General features: G+C 41.4%; 1 protein-coding gene across 3 annotated transcripts in view; it reads right to left on the bottom strand.

The window, feature by feature from the left end:
* Positions 1–1,559: 1,559 nt before the first annotated feature.
* The window catches only part of UNC93B1 (unc-93B1 regulator of TLR signaling), a 70,548-nt gene continuing 55,179 nt past the window's right edge, over positions 1,560–16,928 (bottom strand). For all 3 annotated transcript variants that reach the window (XM_088447060.1, XM_088447062.1, XM_088447061.1), the window contains exons 6-12: positions 12,772–12,901; positions 12,590–12,683; positions 12,378–12,505; positions 12,112–12,294; positions 11,212–11,485; positions 5,255–5,373; positions 1,560–5,138 (exon numbers count right to left, since the gene is read on the bottom strand). In XM_088447060.1, the coding sequence (XP_088303186.1) occupies positions 4,815–5,138; positions 5,255–5,373; positions 11,212–11,485; positions 12,112–12,294; positions 12,378–12,505; positions 12,590–12,683; positions 12,772–12,901 (1,252 nt within the window). In that variant the 3' untranslated portion in view covers positions 1,560–4,814. The remainder of the gene's footprint in view (positions 5,139–5,254; positions 5,374–11,211; positions 11,486–12,111; positions 12,295–12,377; positions 12,506–12,589; positions 12,684–12,771; positions 12,902–16,928) is intronic.

Genomic DNA, 16,928 nt, shown 5'->3' with positions numbered 1-16,928 from the left:
CTAGTACCTGCCACGTCGCACAGATATGTCTTACTCTCGTTATTATATAGAACTATTATCCCTATCCTACTATTGTTCCTTTTTATTATGAACTGTATTTTCCCTATTGACATTTTTTACATCCCTACCCAGTGTACAGGCACAAGGCTAAGGCCGCTCTGTTTCAGGGGCAGCATAACCATTGTTTTCTGTTGACCTAATTTACTTTTATTGCACTTTTAATAACACCACATTCCGCAGTAAAAATAATAAAAGGGGGTTATTGGACCTTCAAAGTGGATTATAAACCTTTTCTTGTTTTTTTAATAACAATATGATTTGACAAGACGCTTTGCTATTTAATAGCAAAGTGCCGCAGAGTCTATGGGGTGAATTTACTAATTCGTGTTTGTCCCGATTTGCATACTCGGGTGAAAATATAACTTTTTTGCAAATTGGGAATTTACTATCATTAAAGTCGGGTGATTTGTTCATCTTTTGGGGTTGAAATCAGGTGAGTTAATGCCGCAAATTCGACCGTTTTTTTAAATAGAAATTAATTCACCATTGGCTTAAATCAGAAGTACTTTTCATTCATTTCTGCCTAAATCGGGAATTTACCATTATTCGTTTTGCTATATTCGGCCATTTTACAGCCAAATCGGGAAGTCAATAGAAGTTTGAAATGCACCACCTCCTGAGCTGTGAGTTGTCATCAAACATACACAAATCAGTGTGATTTGTGTATGTTTACTAATGTTTAGTGTGTTTTTAGAGTTAATTTCTATGAAAAAATTGACGTGGGGTTCCCTCCCAAAAGCCTAACCAGCCAAGACCTGTCAGCCAGTCCTGGTTCCGAAAATTACAGTTCCCCTGTAGTTTAGGAACCAGGACCTGACTGCAGGGTCAGTGCTGGTTTTAAATATAGGGGAGAAAAAAAAATGCGTAGGGGTCCCCCTATATTTAAAACCAGCACCGGACCCAAACGACCGGGGTGTAATGCCACAGCCCGGAGACCCTATTCCCGGGTCTCCAGGGCGAAAGTATTCTCACCCCAAGCCGGTCAGGCCAAGCCGTGGATCTCAGGGGACCCCCCAAAAAAGGGGTGTCCCCTCTCCCGAAACCTCAGGCTTGGTCTGAAGCCAGGGGTATGGGGGTAATAAAGTGTAAAATTGAAGTAGACTATTTTATTTTACAGTGGAACTACAAGTGCCAGCAGGTGGCTGGCAGCCGTACCCCCACTGTAAAATAAATAGTTAAAAAAAGACACAACACACACCGTATATAGTACAAGTTTATTACACACATACCTAAATCACACATACTTACCTGTACCAGCCGGTCGGTCCTCTTGTCCAATGTAACAACACATGTACGGCATGGTTCGGGTAAGTCGGTTTGTTGTTTTGGCAAGACCCTGGATGCTATGGAGAGCAGCACCAGGATGTAGGTGAGTATAGGATCTTTTATGCAGGTCATTCCACACGGATTTCTACGTTGGACAAGTGGACCGACCAGCTGGTACAGGTAAGTATGTGTGATTTAGGTATGTGTGCAATAAACTTGTACTGTATACGGTGTGTGTTATGTTTTATTTATTTTTTTTACCTCTTTTTATTGTATTCAGAATAAAGAAAATTACATACATGTAAGAAATGTTACAACGAAAGTATATCTTGCATCATAAGAAACATATAAATTCAATAAAATACATTCATTTTGCAAAATATTGAATACCTACTTACTTTTTATGGGGAAGGGGAAAGAGAGGAAATCCAAAATGTACCCCCAAAAAACAAATACACAAACCATATTTATAGTAGTGAGTGCTAATAGACTCGGGATTAATAAAATAAATATATAATAAAAATAAAGTGAAATAAAGAACGTAAAAAAAAGTTAAACAAAACAAATAAAATGAAAATAAGATGAAAAAAGTAATCGTCTTACAGTCGTCAAAAACTTACGGTGCTTATGTGTTCAGTTAGCTATTCCTCAGTGAGGAAAAATCGTAGAATGTGATATCATTATGCACCGATTTTAACCGTTAAGATATTCGTCTCAACAAAGACCAAGTGGTATTGTCAAAAACTTTCGTAATATTATCAGATGTTGTAGGTAAAAACTAAGGGGTAAATTTACTAAGAATCGAGTCTGGGAGAGTTTGCTTTTTTTTCAACTCGATTAGCTTCACCGAAACTCGGGAGATTTGAGGCTCCTGAGACTCGCAAATTTACCAAGAAGTGAGTTTTGCAGGAGATTACTCACCCGAGATTGCAGTGTCTTCTCCCTGCAAAACTCTCCCGAGCAAGCAGCCTGCACATCAGTGAGATATGTGTAAGCTGCTTGTGTTCTAGCCTGTAAAAAAACGGGTTACCAGTAAAAAAAAAAATAGAAATTACATAGCCCCCCACCCCCTAAAGCTTAACCAGCCCCGGACTTGCCAGACAGTCCTGGTTCTTAAATTACAGTGGAACCCTACTCGTTTTGTTCCCCGTAATTTTAAGAACCAGCACCAGGCAACAGGGCTGCGGCTGGGGGGCCCGGTGAAAGGGCTTCCCTGGCTTTGGCATCTGCCCCCCGCTAGAAAGGGTCCAGAGCTGGTTTTAAATATAGGGGGTATCTCAAGCAAAAATTTTTCCTCACTATATTTAAAACCAGGTCTGGCCCTGCTGCCTGGTGCTGGTTTTTAAATTACGGTGGAACCCTACTGTTTTGTTACCCGTAATTTTAAGAACTAGGACTGGCTGGCAACATTTAACTTTTTTAAAAAAATTTACAGGCAGAAACATACATGGATCACAGTGATCTCTGTATGTTTCTGCCAAACTCGCAGATCACAGGCAGGTATATTTATTTCACGAGTCTTTACAAGAGAGTTTTTCCATCTCATGAGAGTTCAGAAACTCTCTGCTTGGTAAATTCCAGAATCCTATCTTCACCAGTGAAAAAGTTCTCGTGTTTTGCCGATGGTGAATTGAAGAGAGTTTGCCAACTCTCTAGTATTTTCCCGTAGCAAAGGAGATCTATCTCCCGAGTTTGACATTAGTAAATTTGAGAGTGGAAAAAAATGCTCAAACTCTCCCAGACTCGATTCTTAGTAAATTTACCCCTAAGTATATTTCCCATTTTGCAATAAAGATCTTTCAATATCTTTCAATATCAAAAAGAGCAGTACGTCTATCAAAATGTATTATGTTCAGTAATTAATATTTTAACATTTCTAAAGAAGGGACCCTCTTCGATAGCCAATACTGTAAAATCAGTTTTTTTGCTATAGTTATAATAGTCGTTAATAATGGCAACAAATTTTATTTTAATTAGATTTGGGGCCCAAGAAGAAAAGTCCATTAATATGAATGCTTCCCAAGAAAAAGGAAGATTGCTCTTTGTAATCTGTTGGACAAAATTATGAACTTTATACCCAAATCTCTTGATCTTAGAGCATTGCCATATGTTGTGAATGAAGGTGCTAGAAGATGAGGAACATTTTGGACAACGTCATGTCTTTTTTAACTATTTATTTTACAGTGGGAGTACGGGCGCTGGCCACCTGCTGGCACTTGAAGCTCCACAAGTGCCAAAGAGCAGGCATGCTGGCACCTGTAGTTCACTGTAAAATACAATAGTTTATTTTATATTTTACACTTTATTACCCCTATACCCACAGCCCAGGGGTGCGGAGTAGAGCCCTGGGCTTCAGTCCAAGCCTGGAGTTTCGGGAGAGGGGGGACCCCTTTTTTCGTGGGTCCCCACCTCCCCTGAGATCCCCGGCTTGACGTGACTGGCTTGGGGTCAGAATACTTTGGCCCTGGAGACCCGGTAATAGGGTCTCCTGGTTGTGGCATTACACCCCGGTCGGTTTGGGTCCGGTGCTGGTTTTATATATAAGGAGACCCCTGCAGATTTTTTTTTCTCCCCCTATATTCAAAACCAGCACTGGCCCTGCAGCCAGGTGCTGATTTTTAAATTACGGTGGAGACATACTCATTTTGTTCCCTGTAATTTTAGGAACCAGGACTGGCTGACCAATCCGTGGCTGGTTAGCCTTTTTGGAGGGACCCCACGTCAATTTTGAAATAAAAATAAACCCTTAAAATAAATAAAAACAAACAAGCAGTCTGCACATATTTCATTGACATGTGCAAGCTGCTTGTTCGGGAGAGAAATTCGGTCAGGGAAATTGGGGCTTCAAAACGCACAGGATCGATCAAATACACCATCAATCAAGACGATCCTGTCAATACCGGGAGCATGGTAAATTCACGATTTTTAAAGTGAAAAAAATGGCAGTTTTTGATCGATCCTATCAGAGTTGAAAAACGGGACAAATTGAAACCAAAACGAATCTTAGTAAATTTACCCCTATTAGTTTAATTTACAATTTGACCAATAGGGGAATTGTTCCTTTGGTGTATATGGTGAGCAGCTAGTGTGACAGCGGTTAATTTGTTTTACTGTATGTAGAAAAGACTACTACAGAAAACATATAAAAAATATCTACGTTAAATAGAAAAGTATAAAACAGAAAGTAGTCAAGAAAATTATTTTATACATTGTGGTAACTAGCGGATTTATGACCCATTTTTTATAATCCTTGTTTTTTCATATGTGGCTTTATTCATTACATGGCGCTCAGGTAGCTGCTTATCATGCCTAGTCTTAAGTGCAGGTTTCAGTAACCAGTCAGCAAATGACCGAGTCACAAATAAACCCTGATGAGCTGAAGATTGGTCACAAAACCTTGACTCTACAAGGGCAAAGCTGAGACCACCGGTATAAAATGCAAAGACTTTCAGCCAAGGGACTAATGGAAATAACCAGGTCAGCCGGGATCACTCCTTCTCTACCTCCTGCTCATAGACCATAGGCCTCCTGTGCCTCCTCCGCTCCCGGACTGGCTGCTCTCTCTCGTTATCCTCCTCCTCCTCCTCACTTCCAGAATTTTCACGCCCACTGCCCGACCTCTCACTTTCATCTCCTTCGGATTCAGACTCATCGGAGTTGTCTTCTTCCAGGTAGCGGTAACCTTTCATCTTGTGGCGCGGTGCAGGGATCTTGGGGATGCGGGGCACCACCCTGCAGCTGAGCTTATGCTCCATCCACAGATAGGAGAGCACAGAGATCAGAGCAGAGGCCAGCATGATTCCTAGCTTGGCCTACAAGGAAAGAGATAGGGGGATAACCGGCTTAACAATCATGAAGGAAGGAGGTGGTTTAACATGGTTATATTAGGAGTAGGTTTTTCTTTTTTTTTTTTTTTAGATTTTCTTACCATCATGGGAAATCCAGACCACAGATATACAATAAATATAGCAAGTGCTTGGAGCCAGTGGTATATGGTAAACACAAAGTCCTGACGTTCTTTGTCCTCATAAAACATGCCTATAATAACTGGGAGGGAGACACAAACAATCAATAAGCAAGTGGACAATGTGGGGCCAACACAATTATTAGTTATTTAATTTCATTACCTCCCTTTTTCTACCTTAGTCTATTGCTCTCCGAATCTTCCCGCACAAGTTTCCCTCTCACATAAACATAGGGGTATATGTACTATATATTGCCCATAGCAATCAATCACATTCTAGCTATTATCTTCTAGAAGGTGCTAGATCAGTGGTTCTCAAACTCGGTCTTCAGGACCCCACACAGGTCACCCAGCAGGTGCACAGGTGTATTCATTATTCACTGACACATTTTAAAAGATCCACAGATGGAGCTAATTATTTCACTTGTGTTTCGGTGAGGAGACCTGGAAAACATGCACTGTTTGCGGTCCTGAGGACCAAGTTTGAGAACCTGTGTGCTAGATAAATGTTAAATAGAAGTTGATTGGTTACTATGGGCAATATCTCGAGTTCTATAAACCCGTACTTTAGTAAATATACCCCTTAGTGTTAAGACATGACAGAGACAGAGCTGCCCAATGGCGAAATACTTTGAGATAATTTGCCCATGATAAATAACCAATGGTGTAATGTTATCACCATCCTTTACATAATGTAAAGGTAATTAAAAATTACCAAGGTGGCGCTACCACGGTATGTGAAGTCCAGAATTGTGGTGAGCAGCTGTATATAAAAGAGCATAGTCAGTCCTCACAGAGTAAGTACACAGAAACAAAACAAACAGCGCTCTACAATAACAACTGTATCACATATAAAGTGTAGAATTTAATCTCATAAATTCATATGCACAACATCACAGTAATAAAATACATATTGAATATAAAAATAATAAGATATGTAGCACAATACTAATAAAAGTAAAGGATTACTCAATCCACATAATATATTTACTCAGTCCCGAATAGTATGGCTGATTGGAGCCTTATTTATATATAAGTCCATGCAAGCACAGTCTCCTGGTGTTAGGTATAAAATTGTAGCCAGCATAGAATGATAAATTATCAGATCCAGTGTCCAAGATTATTGGAAATCCAGTGTCCAAGATTATTGGATTTGCTGACTCACTCTCCACTACTCTAAGCCCAACGGGAGCCCACTTTCAAGTTGCTCACTGGTGTTTCTGCATCAGCCTTGTTCTCAGCAGACCGGACCTGTGTTACAGAGGACTGTGTTACAGAGGATTACCAACAGACCGGACCGGTGTTACAGAGGACTGTGGTATACGGGATTACCAGTAGACCGGACCTGTGTTACAGAGGACTGTGTTACAGAGGATTACCAACAGACCGGACCGGTGTTACAGAGGACTGTGGTATACGGGATTACCAGTAGACCGGACCTGTGTTACAGAGGACTGTGTTACAGAGGATTACCAACAGACCGGACCTGTGTTACACGGGACTTCTAAAATTGCAAAAGCTCCGACAGCGTTGCTAAAGGGACCCCATAATCTTAGATACTGGATCTGGTAATTATCATTCTATGGGCGGTATTCAATTAGTTTCGCATCGGCAAGAAAGTTTTGCCTGCCGGACTTTTCGTGGAAACTTATAGTGCTCGTCCTCGCTTTTTGCCCTATTCAATTAGTAACCAGGCGAAAACGGCAAGCGGCGAATGCAGAACAGGCGGAAAGTACTGTCAGGATAAGGGAAATCAGTCTGAACCCCCAAAAAGATGCATTAACTTTGAGGATCAATGTAGAAGTGTTCCAATAGGCCTAATAGAACTATTTGGGGTACTGAAGTTGGATAAAATCCTTGTTATTAGCATTCTTGTTAAAGTGGTGAAGAATGGAATCAGTATGAAATACTGCCGGCCCTGTGGCCGACAGTTCGAATCCCGGAAGCGGCAGGCCGACAGAAACAGAGTTCCCGGCAGCGGAAGCCAGACAGCGCTGGAAATCCCGATCGTCCCTAAGGTAAGTATCTACTAACCAAACCTAACCCCCTAACCCTAACCCTCCTTAGGGGTGCCTAACCCTAACCTCCCCCCCAAGTGCCTAACCCTAACCCCCCCTTCCCCACTGCCTAAACCTGTCCCCCGGGGGGGTGCCTAACCCTAAGTCCCCCCCGGGGGTGCCTAACGCTAACCCTCCCTCCCCCTAGCCTAACCCTCCCGGGGGGGGGTGCCTAAGTCTCAGTCCCCCCGGGTGCCCTAAACTTAACCCTCCCCCCCCCGCGGCTGTCCGCTGGCGGCACTCGGCATCCCTTCGATCGGGATGCCGGGCGCCGGGTAAATGACAGGCGTCTAGATATAGACGCCGGTCATTTATCCCACGCCGGGATAAAGCAATCGGGAAGCCGGATGTCGAGATTAAGACAGTCGGTTTTCCGATTGCATCCCGTGAAGAATGGCATTAAGCAGTATTTTTTTGGTGAAAATAAGTAGTCCAGTCAAATTTGGGGTACTTGAAAATGGGTGCTAGCATACTTTTATGTCACTAAAGTGAAGTTATAAAAAACGTGAAAAACGCACCTGTTGCATGCTCCTGAAATGTGATACAGTTGTTACTGTAGAGCGCTGTTTGTTTTTGTTTCTGTATATTTACCATCTTTTACATACAATGATGAGCAGTTTAGAATTTTATATTGTGATTCAATTGGGTGGACCATTTTGTGGCTGCGAGTAAGTGGGTCTATATACTCCATAATGGTAGCTTTGGGCTCAGGCTGCGTACAAAAATCAGTGTGTCCAAGGCGAGATGGGGCCGTAAGGGAGGAGAGTTCGGCTTCAGTTGCCGGCGTTTTTGCACCATTGCAATGGCAACTGTGGCAGTATCACCAGAGATGGCACTGGTGAGCAGCAGATTCTGTGTGGGGCAGGAGAGATCCGCCCACACAGAGGAGAAACGGATTCTGGGAAGATGTGTAATTGCTGCCTTGTGGAGAGAGCTCAGGTGTGGGCTGATGAGGAGGCAGACTAGTCAGTCTGCTGTTGGAGACAGTCTATGTGGGATTATGGCAGCCAGAGAGACCAATGAAGCTAAGCAAGCCATTGGGGGCCAGGAGGCCTGGGTCTGTACCTGCAAGTTGTCAGGGGGGACCACAAAACTCTCAGACTATGTGATATTGAAGCAGCTGGGCTGCAGGCTGAGAAAACCAGGACCTACTGTATACCTGGAGGATACAGGGAAGAGTCTAGAGACTGACTGTGTTTGTATAGCTGTGGCAACCAAGCCAAGCCAGGCTGGAGCCGGCGATAGATAGAGAAGCAGGCTGACACTTTATTGGCAGATTAGCTGCACCCTTATAGAGAGGGTTCAAGTAGTGAAATAGGGGCTAGGTTGTTTATTATTTTCTTTATATGTTTCCTGATTTCCATGCTGGAAGTAAAAGCAGCGTTTTCATTTATATTACTGGAATACCATGTGTGGACTCTAATTCTGCACCTAATCACTGCACCGCTGACACCAATCTACCGAGCTAATTACCCCCAAGATATCACATATGGTGGAGAATGCGGGCATAAAGATGCTACGCCAAAGATTCTATGCAAGAGTACAAATGAAAATATGGATGCTTATTGCACTACATAATTGGACTCCCCTAGAAAGCCAAAAGGAGATTCACTGCACCTGCATGGTGGAATGCTCGTCAAGGTGGTGAGTGAAGATAGGTTTGTTGTGAAGTTTTGTTTAAACAAAAAAAAAAATCTGCAAGTGTGCACTATTGCTGCAGTGTACATCTTTTCCTTGGAAAGGAAGAGAAATAAGTGTTACACAAGTTGCTGGAGAATTGCTTTACTTATGGGAGATGCAAAGTTTGCCAGAAACAGAAGTATTCAAGTGTTTTGCAAAAGTGAAAACTGCAAGTATATTGTCTGTGAAGAGAAATGTGCACTTCCTCAGCATTGGAAGGGTTAAACGAAATTGTGTGGTTTATCCTGGTGAATTGCTCAAGCTCATTAAGTCAGGTGTGGCTAATCAAGTGTGGTGTGGAGCAGAGATTCCTATTGAAAGGCTATTGAGACTGTTTGATACATGCTGGTAATTGTAGTGCCACATGAAGAAAAATGCTTTGCTGTATTGAAAAATGTTCCAATGTGTTACAAAGTATGAGAATGATGTGCTCCTAGCAAAGAATGATGTATTAGAGCAAGATATTGGTGAAGTGCAGCAAAAGTGTGTGAAACTTCAGCAGGAAGTAGAAGAGTTGAAAGAATGTGTCCAGAGACATCAGAGTGATGCAGAGCGCACGCAAGTGAAAGTGGTGGATCTGACGCTGGTGTTAAAAGAAAAAGACTCTTTAATTGTGTCCACTCAAGTAAAGCTTAAAGATTGTGAATTGGAGAAAAATTCTCTGGCGGAAAAGTTTTGTAAAAATAAAAGAGCAGTGTCTCCAGATGCTACAGACTCGTGCTCAGTGGGAAACTGACCATGAAGGAAAAGAAATGGAGATTGTCCGTCTTAAAGTCAGCTGTAAGGAGCAAGTACAAACTCTACACTCAAATTTAGCTGCAGCTAGAGCAGTTTCAGAATGTCTGACTGAAAGGAATGTATTCCCGAAGGGAAGTCTGCATAAAGCCGCCAAGCAAAGTGAATCTTTGGAGATAGAGCTTAACCTTGTCCATGGCAGGGCTTGGAAGTTGCAAGAACAGAGTGAGAACCTTGAGAAGTGTCTGCTAAGTACACAGGACCAGTTGCAAAGATTCAATGTGGAGAGGAATACCAAAGAACTGGAGTCGCAAAGTGAATTAAACATGGCAGAGTCTGAAATAAATGTACAGCAGCTATCTATGGCTCAGAAAAAGTTCCACATGGTAGTGGAAAAATTAGAGGAGGAAAAGAAGTTAAATAACACTCTGAAGTCAGATTCTGGACCCAAAATGGTGTCCGATGTCTTTGCTGAACCCAGTGTGGCAGAAGTACATAAACATAAGCAGCAATTGTTACAGGTTGATCCTGAAAAGGCTGGCATACAGAGTGTCTTGAGTGATGAGCAGTGGGATCATAGAGATGTCCTCATTAACTATACCAGTGTACAAGATGGGACAGAAGTGTCGGAGTTGGGAAATTCCCTAAAGGTCCGTCTTGTAAGAGTGGATGAGATTCCTTGCAGTGACTTTCAGCTTACAGTAATAGCTGAGGGTGTGAAGTCCTCCCAAAGGGACACAGGTGTCTGAAATTGGCGATAAAGAAATAACGTATATAGATGGTGATTGCATAACCCGTGAGGCAAAGGTACAAGATGTACAGAAGTCTACAGATGTGTTAATGGCTTCCAAAGATGAGACTCTGATGTCACTATATGACCACAGTGATGTGAATGTGCCCAAGTCATGCACATGCTCCCTCCTCCTTGTCTTCCCCATCTGTATCATGCCTGTCTATCTTCCCCTCCCCTTGAGAATGTAAGCTCTTGCGAGCAGAGCCCTCTTCCCTCATGTACTTCTCCTTACTTTATTTTCATCTACTTCTTACTCACCACTAGGACACCTAACACTTGGTGCTTATACCCTGCTGCTTAATTGGGTGTTATGGCCACCAATGTATCAATGTATATTATCCATGTCCTTGATTGTATTGTATTTTACTGTAAGTCACTTTTTTGTTTATGTACCTTGTAAGGCGCTGCGGAACACTTGTGGCGCCATATAAATAAACGATAATAATAATAATATCAGGTTTATCTATTAAGATCCACATGGTGTGTCATTTTATTATTTCATTTAGTTTTTTTATACTGTTTATTTCATTCAAATGCTTTTTGATGTTCACTTTTGATGAAAAGAATTATGGTGATTTATAAGCAAATTGCATTTTAGAAAACAAGCAGACAACACTTTTCCTACACCCACCTGTGTCCCACTCCCCAATACTCACTGCTGAGCCCGGTCTTGTTCAGGGCACTGCCCATACCCCACAGCACAGCCACCAGGTAGAGCACCGAACTCTGCCATTGCTCTCTGGGTTTTGGACTCCAGAAAAACAGACCAATCAGGATGCAAGCATGCAGTAAGGCTCCGCCTGCTATTGGGATCTGTCGTGGGAGGCGGAGAAAACTGAGAGCAAGAGAAGAAAAGATAGAAGCCGACAAACCGTAGGCTGTTAGGAGATACGGGAGCTTCTCTAGCCCCAGAGAGCACACCCCGTAGCACTGTGAGAACAGGAGTGGAAGGAAAGGCAGTAAGAAAGCACAGCAAGGATAAAGACAAAAAGAGACAACACAATTAGGTATTCCATCCGTAATCGTCATTCTAATACAATAAATCATCCTAAACTGCTAGTGTTTACATGTTATATTGGTTCAGCCCACAAAATGGCTGCCTCTGTGTGCAGACATCAGGTCGATCTGCGGGGTTTCAGAATGTATTTAGGCAAAACTGTGAAAAATGCATCATTTGCGTATTTTAGTACATTGTTTAAAACGAAAAATAAATAAACTTAAAACATAAAACAGACCAATGGCTCCTTCACTCAAATGGATTTGCAGCAGATTACCCATAGGTAACAGGAATGCTAACTGCTTGAAAACAGGCATATAAAAAAAAAAAAACAGCCGTGTGAACGAACCTTAACAAATGGATTTAAATGATTTAAAAGATAAAAAGTATATAATATTCAAAAAAAATTCAATAGATTTTTTTTTTTTAAATTGCTGAAGATAAAAAAAAATGAGTGCCCTACTACAAGGGAATTTGGATAACATTATCTTTAAGATGATTTTTTATTCTTTTTTAGATCACAAACTACTTAACAGCTGTCTAGATTCATGTCACTCACCAGTGCAAACCCTGTGCAAGCAAACAGCACTTCAAAACCACTGTACAGAAAGTAGGGAGCCAAACAGCGTAGACGGTAGTCCCTGGCATGCTTGAAGGGTAGCTGGAAGATGTTACCCCAGCCGATGCTACGCAGGTCAATCTCCTCGGTCGGCCGATATGCAGAACCACAGAGGACCAGAATCTGAATGGGGCGATTTGAATATGTAAATGTAAAACCTGTACAAATTGTGATGGGCAACTAACCCACTTGTTACCCGTTCTCACCAGCAGCATGGACAACAGCGCTGCTCCCATGAGAACGCTTTCCACATAGATGAGACTCAGACTTGGAGGTAGAGAGTGGAGGACAGTCACGTTGAACCCTGGGAGGACCCCGTGCTGTATTGAGGCACCTGCGGGGAGAACACAGAAGATTTTACGGTTTGGCCGGAAGCCAGGACAAAATGGCCGCTAAGAAATCTCTGAAGGACACCTACCGCATTCGTGCACATTACAAAGTGTATGGTTGTAGGGATACAGGAACTTGTTGAGGAAGAAGTACATTGGAAACTGGGAGAGGACAAAGCTCATCTGTGGGAGAGAGACCAGCACTGGAGTAAAAAACAAGATGGAGGATAGAGAAGCCATGAAAGGACACACTCTGCTACTTGTGACTCACATGGAAGAAGGAGTAGAAGATGCTCTGGAAGATGATAATGTATTTGTGACTTGCTCCTCTGGGAATCCTGCGCTGTTCCCGCACATTATCCTCTTTATAATTCACAAACTCGTAATACTTCTGAGCCATTCTGTAGTTGCAAACATCAGACATTGTCCATTACTGCACTCATCTCAGATAGAAGTCACTTTTCCTCTGCCCCACCCCATGACTCATAGTTGAATGATTATAGTATATATAATATATATATATATATATATATATAATCCGTAAAGCAAGTGTGCACACTCCTATTCTCCAAGGGATGGGTGCACAGTTCAATCAATATAGAAAAATTTCTCTGTTGTCACAGAAAAAACCCAGCACTCCATAAATATGCAAAAATGTTTCTTTAATGAAAAATTTCATAATAATATGGACAAATACAAACACATAACTGCTGTGCTAGTATATCCAACAATATCCAGCAATAATATACAGTCAATCAAACTCCTTAAAGCTCTTTCAAGCATCATGGACAAAAAGCAAAGTTCTCATCATATAATGAAGGTAGTTGTAGTATTTTCATGCATAGTCACCACCAATGAGTAAACTTGCTATGGTCCTGAGGAGTCAGTTGTATCCAGCAGTGGTATCCAGTCAATTCAGGCTCCTGAAGCTCAATGAAGCATAGTGAACAAACAGCGAGGTTCCCGTCAAGTATCAATGGCAGCCTGATAGTGCATAGTCACCACCATGGAACAAACGTGCTGTGGTTCTAAGGAGTCTGTATGTCACAGCCCGACAGCTGTTTCGGTGCTTCCTCACACCTTCCTCACGGGGCACAGAGTGATAGCACTGCAGTAAACCCGACACAAGATATACACCACAAATACCTACACCTGTGGGGAAAATCCGTATAATCACTCACCTGATATATCTCAATCCCAGCTTATGGCATAATGATCCGACCTCCGTCTAATCGGCAAACCTCTGTGCCGGAAATTACGTCTGCCGTTCATTCATATACTCCGGAATACCCGCTTGCGTTCCACTCGGAGGAAACGGCTCGTTTCCACGCTGTGGAATATGTTACTATAGTAACCAAGACACGGACCTAGCGTCCTGGTAGGATATTTAATCAGGTGAAAAGTGATACATATATACGGACCTCCCCACATGCATTACAAATACATACAAACAAAAATAACTAGCACATAAAAAAATGGCAATATTACATAGATTAAGTAAACAAGAAAATATTTGAAGCAGAATAATATCAAGTTAAAGAAAACTAGACAGGTTCAATTCCTCATTTAGACCATTTGGTGACATGGTTTTAAATTCATAGATCCATCTGGATTCTCGTTGCAGAAGTAATTTCTCCCTATTACCACCTCTTTTTAAGGGCGGAACATGATCTATGGGTATGACACGAAAATCCATGATGTTATGTTTCATTAATACGAAGTGTCTTGCCACTGGAGGAGTGCTTGTATCAAGATTTTCATATGCCTTTTTAATCGATGACCTATGTAATGCTATACGTTCTTTAAGCATTCTTATAGTTTTCCCTATATATAGGCGTTTGACCCTATTGTTAACAATTCGTACATAGATACTTTTATTAATTTAGTCAAGAAAGATACTATACCAGCCATCAAGCGACAAAAGACCTCATTTTCTAATTTGTCAAAAATTCAAATCGAAGCGATAAAAGATTTAAAGGACAATAACGATATTATCATTCGCCCCGCTGACAAGGGCGGGGGTATAGTGATCCTTGATAGAGATAAACATATACAATAAGTCTATAGACAGTTAGCAGATGAGGGTTGTTACAAAAAATTAAGGAGTGATCCCACCAATAACTTTAAAAAAGAAATAGATAATGTAATTAATATGGGTCTAACTAACTCATGGCTAGATGAACAAACAGCAGCCTTTTTGATAGATGTAATCTATGTAATATTGCCATTTGCTAGTTATTTTTCTTTGTATGTATTTGTAACGCATGTGGGGAGGTCCGTATATATGTATCACTTTTCACCTGATTAAATATCCTACCAGGACGCTAGGTCAGTGTCTTGGTTACTATAGTAACATATTCCACAGCGTGGAAACGAGCCGTTTCCTCCGAGTGGAACGCAAGCGGGTATTCCGGAGTATATGAATGAACGGCAGACGTCATTTCCGGCACAGAGGTTTGCCGATTAGACGGAGGTCGGATCATTATGCCATAAGCTGGGATTGAGATATATCAGGTGAGTGATTATACGGATTTTCCCCACAGGTGTAGGTATTTGTGGTGTATATCTTGTGTCGGGTTTACTGCAGTGCTATCACTCTGTGCCCCGTGAGGAAGGTGTGAGGAAGCACCGAAACAGCTGTCGGGCTGTGACATACAGACTCCTTAGAACCACAGCACGTTTGTTCCATGGTGGTGACTATGCACTATCAGGCTGCCATTGATACTTGACGGGAACCTCGCTGTTTGTTCACTATGCTTCATTGAGCTTCAGGAGCCTGAATTGACTGGATACCACTGCTGGATACAACTGACTCCTCAGGAGCATAGCAAGTTTACTCATTGGTGGTGACTATGCATGAAAATACTACAACTACCTTCATTATATGATGAGAACTTTGCTTTTTGTCCATGATGCTTGAAAGAGCTTTAAGGAGTTTGATTGACTGTATATTATTGCTGGATATTGTTGGATATACTAGCACAGCAGTTATGTGTTTGTATTTGTCCATATTATGACATTTTTCACTAAAGAAACATTTTTGCATATTTATGGAGTGCTGTTTTTTTTCTGTGACAACAGAGAAATGTTTCTATATATATTATATATACATATACACACACACATAAATACATAGAGAGAGGGGGAGAGGGAGAGGGAGAGTATTATATATATATATTAGGAATGTGCAGGCTCGGATAGGTTCGAATTTGCACGCCAAGTTCGGATTTTTCAAAACGTCATTCCAAATTCGAACCTATCCGAGCCTGCACATCCCTTATATATATATATATATATATATATACATATATACACACACTTGTCGTTGGTGGTGTTTGTGCAGTTTGGATTCTTTATGTCTTGACAAAGGTCCAGGAGGACCAAAACGTCGACCTGATTATCGCTTGAAGAATATGTGAGCTTCAATAAATAATGTTTTCACTTTTTCAGTACCGAGAGTGCCTATCTATGTGCATGTTTTTATATTTCGGTTACTCAGCTGGCCTTTAATGGAGCACCTCACTATTATCTAACATGCTGGATGTGCTATTTCCCATTTGGAATATATATATATATATATAATATATATATACAGTCAGGTGCATAAATATTGGGACATTGACAGAATTTTCATATTTTGGCCTCTATTCACCACCACAATGGCTTTGAAATGAAACATACAAGATGTGCTTTAACTGCAGACTTTCAGATTTAATTTGAGGGTAATTACATCCAAATCAGGTGAACGGTGTAGGAATTACAACGGTTTCTATATGTGCCTCCCACTTTTTATGGGGCCAAAAGCAATGGGACTATCAACTCAAAAGCTATTTCATGGACAGGTGTGGGCTATTCCCTCGTTATTTCATTATCAATTAAGCAGGTAAAAGGTCTGGAGTTGATTCTAGGTGTGACATTTGCATTTGGAATCAGTTGCTGTCGACTCTCAATATGAGATCCAAAGAGCTGTCACTATCAGTGAAGCAAGCCATCATTAGGCTGAAAAATCAAAACAAACCCATCAGAGAGATAGCAAAAACATTAGGTGTTGCCAAATCAACTGTTTGGAACATTCTTAAAAAGAAAGAACGCACCGGAGAGCTCAGCAACACCAAAAGACCCGGAAGACCACAGAAAACAACTGTGGTGGATGACAGAAGAATTATTTCCCTGGTGAAGAAAAACCCCTTCACAACATTTGGCCAAATCAAGAACACTCTCCAGGAGGTAGATGTATATGTGTCAAAGTCAACAATCAAGAGAAGACTTAACAAGAGTGAATATAGAGGGTTCACCACAAGATGTAAACCATTGGTGAGCCACAAAAACAGGAAGACCAGATTAGAGTTTGCCAAACAACATCTAAAAAAGCCATTACAGTTCTGGAACAACATTCTATGGACAAATGAGACTAAGATCAACTTGTAC

This window comes from Taudactylus pleione, unplaced genomic scaffold (genome assembly GCF_031769625.1).
Source record: "Taudactylus pleione unplaced genomic scaffold, aTauple2 ptg000414l, whole genome shotgun sequence".
In the NCBI taxonomy this organism is placed as follows: domain Eukaryota; kingdom Metazoa; phylum Chordata; class Amphibia; order Anura; family Myobatrachidae; genus Taudactylus; species Taudactylus pleione.
This window is presented reverse-complemented; position numbering and strand designations above follow the sequence as displayed.